Source organism: Solanum pennellii, chromosome 1, assembly GCF_001406875.1.
Source record: "Solanum pennellii chromosome 1, SPENNV200".
NCBI classification, from domain to species: Eukaryota; Viridiplantae; Streptophyta; class Magnoliopsida; order Solanales; family Solanaceae; genus Solanum; species Solanum pennellii.
Genome location: NC_028637.1, coordinates 106,573,238 through 106,582,188, shown reverse-complemented (window position 1 = coordinate 106,582,188; position 8,951 = coordinate 106,573,238). Strand labels below are relative to the sequence as shown.

At 33.7% G+C, this 8,951-nt stretch overlaps 2 protein-coding genes across 2 annotated transcripts in view; both read left to right on the top strand.

Moving 5' to 3' along the window:
- The first annotated feature begins 849 nt into the window (after positions 1-849).
- On the top strand, positions 850-4,631 carry LOC107010162 (nodulation protein H-like). The gene is made up of 6 exons (XM_015209412.2): positions 850-1,229; positions 1,884-2,119; positions 2,197-2,455; positions 3,739-3,918; positions 3,995-4,150; positions 4,240-4,631. Exons 1-6 carry the CDS (start codon positions 1,200-1,202, stop codon positions 4,411-4,413), a joined length of 1,035 nt encoding a protein of 344 aa, XP_015064898.1. The 5' UTR covers positions 850-1,199; the 3' UTR covers positions 4,414-4,631.
- A 2,595-nt stretch (positions 4,632-7,226) lies between these two features.
- Positions 7,227-8,951, top strand: part of LOC107006053 (polyadenylate-binding protein RBP47) — a 6,639-nt gene continuing 4,914 nt past the window's right edge. The window contains exon 1 of the mRNA XM_015204702.1: positions 7,227-7,742. Within this exon, the coding sequence (XP_015060188.1) occupies positions 7,446-7,742 (297 nt within the window). The 5' untranslated portion in view covers positions 7,227-7,445. The remainder of the gene's footprint in view (positions 7,743-8,951) is intronic.

Here is an 8,951-nt window from a genome sequence, read left to right as displayed (position 1 = left end):
CCTCCCTGCACACAGTTCTTCACACAAGAACCCTAGGTGACAATTTCTCACAGTTTGTGTTACAATGTTGTTGAAACCTCGCTCTGATACCAATTGTTGGGAATTAAACACACAACACACACAAATAATCTAGAGAAAAGAGAAACGGAACACAAACGGGACACACAAGAATTTAACGTGGTTCGGTTTCCCTACTCCACGACTGTAACAGGAGGATTTTATTTCACTTGTGCTACTCTGGAATTACAAATACAAGGATCATATTTATAGGAAAGCCAAATGGTTAACCTAGGGTTTCAGTAATGGGTCGGGCCGGCTCACAAGCCTCCACAAAGCCCAACAACAACCTCATCTAAACTTCTTAAAAAATTTTAAGTTTTATTTCATACATTTTGAAATCATAACTAATAAGCTTAAAAATGGTAACTTTACTACTCATATTAATCATATTGTCTAAATAAGTGCGTCATTTTTTGAGTGGACAAGTAAATAGAAACAAAAGAAATATTGCTTAATAGATAGAGGACTAGTCTAGTTATTTATTAGTTAGTTATAATAATAGAGAGATTATTAAGGCATTTTTTATAATATATAAAAGTTAATGGTAATTTCCAAATACTATAACTTGATCCAAAAAAATAGTTTTTTCTAGTATTCAAAAACTTGATATTTTACAAATAATGTAGCGGAACAGCACTCCCAAATTTTATCCGCGGCCAAACGGGCCCTTATATGAGCTGCAGTAGCTTAGCGTTCAAGTGAAAAGTAAAACAGTAACTTTTTGAAGACGAAAAACGGTGAAATTTGCACGTGAAGTTGATTAAAAAAACTGTGTTTGAGGAAATCAACCCCAACTGAAACGGTGTCGTACGATATCACTTTTCTGTTTTCCTTCATTTGAATGGTACCAAACATGATTAGTAGAGAAGAAGAAGTTTGAGTTGCTGTAAATCACTATCAAAAAGGAGAGCAGCGTGATAATTGAACTAAAGAACCCTATCATCATAGTGTTCTTCACGAGAATAAAGCTAATCATAGCTCTAGTTTGTCGACATAATTATGTGTTTCTGCATGTATTGTGAAGAACAAGAGGTGAAGAAATAAGAATGAGTAAAGCTAGAAAGAAAAAGGGGATCTTTTTTTGAATCTAGGTATCCCCAAATGCCTTTTCTTTATCTTCCTTTTTGAGCATTTAAGCTATGGCTGACGATTTCTGCGACTTCACCAAGGTATGTAACGTTATTTAGTTAATCTTTTTTTTTTTTTTGCTAAATGTTTCTTCTTTTTGCCTTTCTTGACAACTGTATGTGCTGTTTTGATCTGGGTTTCTGCTCAATCGCAAGTGTTTGCTCAAATTTGAGCTTTTTTACTTCTTATGTTCATACCATTAGTTTCAATTTCTTGTATCTTTACTCAACTGTAGTGTTTGTACTATTATATCAGTAAAATTATAGTAATCATCTGTAATGCTTGTACTATTATGACAGACCTTAGAGGCTATTTTCAATAGATACTCAGAATGATAAAAGAGGCACTAGTGAAGAGCACTATTAGCTGATATATGTTACTCTTATCTAGGTTATGAAGCCCTTGAAATACTACATAGTTTACTGGATTCATTTTGAGAATTTCCTGCTTGAGCAAATACTGTTAGACTTGTAGAGTTTCTAATTTTGAGCTCCTGAATCTCAATAAAACCATATTATTTCTTAGTTATCTTGTATCTTGCTTGCCTATTTGATGAAACCTTGCTAAATTCCTTTTTTTTTTGGTTTGAATAACTTTGCAACTGAATTTATTTTATTGAGACCCTGAAGGAAAATTTTAATATGAAAAAACAAGACTTAAGATCCTAAGTATTTGAACTTCTGATTCAATTCCAGGATACTTTCATCTTAAAGCAACCAAAGAAATCTCCACTGCTGCTGAGAATGGTGGTTTTACTTTTTGCAATGATATGTGGAATATATGCATGTTCAATTTGTCTGAAACAAATTGGTTCGCGTTCCAGTGGACTGCTTGCGACTGTTCATGTCGTTGAAAGGCCATGTGAGACGACTAATGTTGACCCTTTGGAAAAACCTTACATGCACTTCCCCAAGCCAAAAACTTTTAGCCGGTGAGATATTGACGATCTTTTTGTATGTTTTAGTATCTCATTATGGATAAACAATCGACTAAAAGCTGCTGTATCAGGGCTGAGTGTGCTTGCAATCCTGTAAGGTTTTTTGCGATTTTCTCCACTCAGAGGTCTGGCAGTGGATGGTTTGAAACGTTGTTAAACAGCCATATGAATATAAGCTCTAACGGGGAGATTTTTTCTGTTAAAGTCCGTAAAAGTAATGCATCAACAATTTTGGAAACATTGGACAAACTCTATGACCTAGACTTTTTGACCAGCGCTTCCAAGAATGAATGTACAACTGCAGTTGGTCTGAAGTGGATGCTTAATCAGGTGAGTGCTATCTTCAAAGTCCTGTTTGTGATGTCTGTTGCTAAGCATGTGTCAAAGTCCTGTTTGTCATGTCTGTTGCTAAGCATGTGGTCGGAGTGCATAACTACTAGTGAGAGTAGCTGTGTTTTGTAGGAAACCTTTTATACATAATTTGTCATGTTGAGGTTGCTTCTTGATTTTTCCAATGTGAAATTGGCATGTTATGGTTAATGTCCACATATTTTTCTGTCATCTGAACTTTCTGTTTTAATTGAGCTTTCATTTTGGCCGTGATATAAAAATCTGATTAAGGAATTAAAAAAGGGGAGGATTTTTGGTGGAATTTCACAATGTACTATTTATCTACCTGGCTGTGTTAGCTTGACTGGAAATCAGCTTAGATTTCTTTTTTCTTATTCAACATAAATGTTCATATGAGAAACATGCTTGTTTCCAGAGTTTGGGTCAATATCAAGTTATCATTCTCAAAAAAAAGAGTTTGGGTCAATGTCATTCACTTATTTTTCTTATTCATCATATTGTAGGTATGTTTTTGAATATCTAGTTAAAATGTTGCAATACTGACCTTGCATAATCAGCCAAGTTATGATGGTTTTTTATCACTTGACTGCTGCTGTGATACGGTGTATTAGAGATGGACACTAGTGTTGGTATAACGAGTAAGATAGGTCTTAGAATCAGTTACTTGAACGAAACTTTTTTTTTATGGAATCATATTGGATATTTGACGATACCTTATCCTTGAAGAACCACACGCATTATGATTTCAGGAAATTAGAGAAAAAACGCTAAAAGTTAACAGATACACAATGCTTGGCTCCTAACTTCTCCCCCATCTCACCTGTTCCATTTAAAAAGTGAAGATGGTATTATTTCCAGAATTACTTGTCTAAACAAAGGACTAATTGTATGGATATGTAAAATGCAAGATTTCCTATTCCTGCAAGAAAGGGTAGGAAACATATATTCGATTCAAAAGTGAGTAAACAGAATTTCAATTTCGATCTCATAGGTACATATAGTATTTTGCAGAAAGCCATATTTTATATTACCACTGATCCACCCTTGTACACTGAAACTAGGTAGGAAGGAATTACAGAAATTGGTCTACAAGATAGTCACTTTATGAAGAACTAAATCATGTAAAAATTGGTCTACATGATGTATTACCTTGTGAGGAGCTCATATAAACTCTGTAAGCAGCTTACGCCTTGGTGGCTTGGTTCCCTTTGTTGTAATTATGGATCATGATGGATTGCATGAACATTTGCATGTTATTACAGGGTCTATTGCAGCATCATGAGGAAATTGTTGAGTATTTCAAACGGAGAGGAGTTTCTGCAATTTTTCTCTTCAGAAGAAATCTTTTGCGCAGAATGGTTTCAATTCTAGCAAATTCCTATGATCAAAATGCTAAGCTGTTGAATGGAACCCACAAGTCTCATGTGCATTCTCCCAAGGAGGTCAGTTGATAGATCCCTATGATGTAGAGACGCATGCTTATGTCTCCATGCTGTCTTAAGCAATCATGTTTTGCAGGCTGAGATTCTTGCAAGTTACAAGCCTAGAATAAATACAACGACGCTGATTGCAAACCTAAAGCAAATACAAGGCATGACTGCTAATGCTTTGGAATACTTCAAAAGCACTCGGCATATGATCTTGTTCTATGAGGACATAATAAAAAATCAGACTGTAAGATATTTGCACAATCTACTATATCCCTGATATTTTAGTTCTCTTGTGAGGAAGCTCGTTTTTTATGCCCACTTCCTGCTACACAGATGCTGAATGATGTTCAAGATTTCCTGAAAGTTCCAAGAATGGATCTCCGTAGTCGTCAAGTGAAGATACACAAGGCGCCATTGTCTTTGCAAGTTGAAAATTGGAGTGATGTTGAAAAGGCACTCAAGGGAACACCTTATGAAAGCTTCCTACATGCAGATTACAAAATATAAATGTGCAGTTCTTGTGTATATGTAGCTTCTGTTGTTTAAATCTATTCTTTCATTATTTATGTGTAAGCAGAAGCTAGCGGGATTTGGCTAAGGCAGGTTGTTACCGAGTTCCTCTTGTTTCAGGTAATCAAATTTGGTTCTTCAGGTTAAATAAGCTTTTGTAGCTGACTGAGAATGAAATTAACAATTTTGACATCGAATCATATATTCCCCATCTATATGTGCAGTTGCTATTTTAATCCAGTGAATTGTGTGGCTGGCTTACTTGATCTAGACAAGGTAAAGAATGAGTAAATTAAGTAGGTGAAAATGTAGCAGGAGAGAAGCAATAAATCAACACAACCAAATGGTTAAGCATCCATTGCCCTCATTTGATGCTAGTAACTAGTACCTATAGCTACTATTGTACGTAATCATAAATTATGTTGTATCCACCAAACTTGTATGGTGTGAAATGGAGAGCATTTAAAAGATTTGTCTATGTTTGTGTGTTTTTTAAACAAAAAAAAGATGAAATTTGTTGGAGTCCGGAGCCAAAAGGGTATAAAATGTTAACAAAAATTTTGAAATGGTATATAAATTTTTATTTTAACCAAAACGATAAAATCGCTGGAATAGCAGCGATTTGCAAAATTTGATTCATAAATTTTTTTTTTAAAGAAATCGCTGCCCAGCGATTTTTAAAATAATTTTTTTAAAATGTTTTTTTTAATAAAACGCTGCCTAGGTAACGTTTTACCTTTAAATTTATTTTTTAATTATTTATTTGAATTTTTTTTAAAAAATTACTGCAAGGGCAGCAAATTGTATCAAAAGACTTGATACAACATTAAAAAAAAAGAAAAATATTTTTGATACAAAGCGCTACCCTTGCAGCGATTTGCTTTTAAATTTTTTTTAAAAAAAAATTCAAATAAATAATAATAAATTTTTTTTAAGGTAAAACGCTGAAAAAAATCAAATTTTGCAAATCACTGCTATAGCAACGATTTTGCTTTTTCCGGCGAACTAAATCGCTGCCATTCCTGTGATTTTGCCGTTTTGGTTAAAATAAAAATTCATATACCATTTTGAAATTTTTGTTAATATTTTATACCCTCTAGGCTCCGGACTTAAATTTATTGTGCTTGAATAATACTTGGTTAGTACTTCAATTATTTCCACCGGATATTTGCCACTAACATTAGGTATCTGATAACTCTATCTATTAAGGTTAGAACGAACGGAAAGAAATCACTTAATATACTTTATTTTTATTAAGATTTAAATTTGAGATTTTATTATTTTTGATACTTTATTTCTATTTAGATTTGAATTTGAAATTTTATTATTAACTGAAGTACTATAGACAACAGTAATTTGACAGAACTGTTGTCTGTTTGCATCTGTAGTTTCGTACGATAAACAACATATTACCAAAAATAGGCATGCAAGATGAAAATGTTGTTACTAAATATTGGTCCCCTTTGACGTACGTTTTTACTACTTGGTACTATTTCATTTTAATGAGTAAAAGGTAAAACCCTCAATTTAATCCAATGATCTTAATGTAATCAGCAGCCTTTTTGTTTTCTGGGTCAACAATTGACAAGTTTATAGAGTAGTATACTACTTCCAAGTTGCAGTTTTTTTTTTTTTTTTTTAAAAAAGAAGTCTTAAAAATAGAAAGGTATTCACACCGTTTAAATCGGAACAGAATCTTCACACGTCAGTCAATATGGGAGAGATGATGAGCATGTGCTTAACACGAGACATCATGTTGTCCATGATGCAACACAACCTCAAAACGGCAAAAAATATCTCAATCTCATGATTTCAATCCATAATATTATTTTTTTATGTATCGTTTTTAAAATAGATATTTTAAATATTTATTATTTGAAAATTTAATTTCGAACATAATAGGAAAGATGGATATTAATAGTAAATTTATATAATTTCGAACGTAATATCTAGTGTTAAATTTTCTGTCATGATTGTTTAAAATAATTATATCAAAACATTTAATGTTTTAGAAATTTAAGGTATAATCGATTTTCTTTTTCCATCTTACCTTAGTAGATTATTGTCATTAATGAAGATAACACATGGTAATAAAGATATTATAATTTTAATAGAAAAAAGGATAAAATAATTAAATATTTTTTTTTAATTAGCTTTTAAAGAGCGTAAAATAATGTACAAATGTATAATTTGAGATGGAGGTTGTACTCCATAGTTTTAAGATCAACGATGCATTTGAAAGTACATTTACACCTTGTTTGAATTGTATCACTGTATATTGTTACTATAAAAATCGCTTATATATTGATTATTATTTAAATATTATCATATCGTTTTAATTTATTGATACTTCATTAGATAACGATAAAATTTGTTATTTATATAATCACTTATTTGGTATGATCAATTCGCTAGATTAACTTTTTTTATTGTTTTATATTCATTTATCATTTAATAACTTTATATTATTTTTTATCAATTTATTAATACATAATTTATGTAATCATCATTTAACTTATTTGACGAGTAACATTATGTAACAATAGAAAATAATAATAACTGTTAAATGTATTTAGTCGTTCCACCAATTTAACATCAGCTGCAAGTAGTGGGTGGACACGGTTGCCGTCAGGAACCGCCGATTTGTGTTTGGACTTCAACGACAAGGAGAAGGGACCCACATACACCACCGCGTATCAGCTGGTCCCACAACCAACTTGTGTCTAAACTTATTGAACGACGGCTATTATTAAATTAATCGGACGATCCAAATTGAATGTCGTTACACACGAGATAGATAGAGACCCTAGATCCCGCATAGCGTATCTGAATCTCTCTTCCTTATATAATATCAAGCCGACTCTCCACGAGTCTCCTTCTTTTCTTCTTCCTCTCTCTCGTCATCAAAATTCATCTTTGCTCATTCTATTCTCTCTCTAGAACTCCATTGCCAGAACCTTGAATCAACTAGAGAGAGAAAGTGAGTTTGAGAGAGAGAGAGGAAGAAGGAGTAAAATTTGCGTGGGAAAATGAACGGTGGAGATTTGAATCAGCAGCAACAACAACAGCAGCAGCAACAGTGGGTGGCGATGCAGCAGTATCAGCAACAATGGATGGCGATGCAGTATCCAGCAGCAGCAATGGCTATGCAGCAACAGATGATGTATGGTCAGCAATACATGCCTTACTACCATCAACAGAAGATGCAACAGCCGCCGACTCAGATTCAGAACTCATCTGAAGATAACAAAACGATCTGGATTGGTGATCTTCAACAGTGGATGGATGAGAGTTATCTTCATTCATGCTTTTCTCATGCTGGCGAGGTTTGATTTATATATTCATTTAGCTCTACTACTTACTTGTATTTGTCTCGACTTAAATTGCTATTAACAATTTTGTTCTGTTAATTGAGATGTGAAACGCTAGAAACTTGTAGTATCATAGTTAAGAAGTAATTACCTGCGAACACGATTTGACCTTACTGAGATCTCAGTCAATGCAGAGATTCTGAAGAGAAATTTTGGGATCTTGTCTATTCGATTTTGATTAGTTTTTTTTTACCTTTTGGACATCCTGTAAGAGTAGATAAATTCCCGGGAAAAGATTATTGATTTTGCGATTGTTAAGTTAAAATGGTCTCCCCTGGAAATGTCGGGGGATAAGAATGATTTTAAATGGATTCGACTATACGGGAAATAAAGTTTTCATGTGCCTTTAACTTCTCATTCTTACATACTAATTCTTTTTGGTCAAGTACAGTATTTAACTCGACTTCAGGTTATCGCAGAGATTCACCTTGGACTCAAATTTGGGGAGTTGAGTTAGTAGAAATGATAAATTTAACTAGATGAGATAAACTGTTGTTAGCTTCATGAGAATTCTCGTGACTAGAAGAATAAAATGCCAGCCATGTGGAGCAGTGGTGCCTAGGAAAAATTTATGTGGTCAAAAGCTAGAACTGCAATGGACAAGTAGTCCCAATCCTAGTTGCGATACACAGGTGGGCTTCCCACTCCCTGCTTTCGTAGAAAAAGAAGCCCAGTCTGCGTCCTGAGTAGCTAATGTCGGTCTCCTCTCTCTGGTACACGGCTTCAGATTTAGTGTTGGTGCTTCATAAGTTCTCACTTTTTTTCTCAACGGAACTGGAGAATATTCGTCTCACTTCAGTTTCCTTTTATTTGAACCTCTATTTCTAGTAACGCTTTGACATCAACTGGTTTCTATCTTTGAGGAATAACATGCCCTTTATTTCTTTTGGAGCACCCATATGAGATTCCAATATAGAAGATTGTGGGTGTCTTCCATAAATAATCTTATTTCTTTGCAGATTCTCTATTTTTTGGTATGTCATTTCTACTTGTATTCTAGGTTTTTTCTTCCCATCATCTAAAGTTGCACGGACTCTTTACTTTCAATGCCGCACCCGTCTCGGATTCTCCAAAAATACACAACTTTTGGCGAATCCGAAACGCACTCCATGACATTATTGAAGATTCCGAGCCCATCATAAATAATATTATTTTACTTTATCG

Excerpts from the sequence above, each read along its gene's own strand:
- LOC107010162 (XM_015209412.2), top strand. The coding sequence starts at position 1,200 with ATGGCTGACGATTTCTGCGACTTCACCAAG. Across the intron at positions 1,230-1,883 it reads ATTTCTGCGACTTCACCAAG|GATACTTTCATCTTAAAGCA; the intron begins GTATGTAACGTT and ends ATTCAATTCCAG. Across the intron at positions 2,120-2,196 it reads AAGCCAAAAACTTTTAGCCG|GGCTGAGTGTGCTTGCAATC; the intron begins GTGAGATATTGA and ends CTGCTGTATCAG.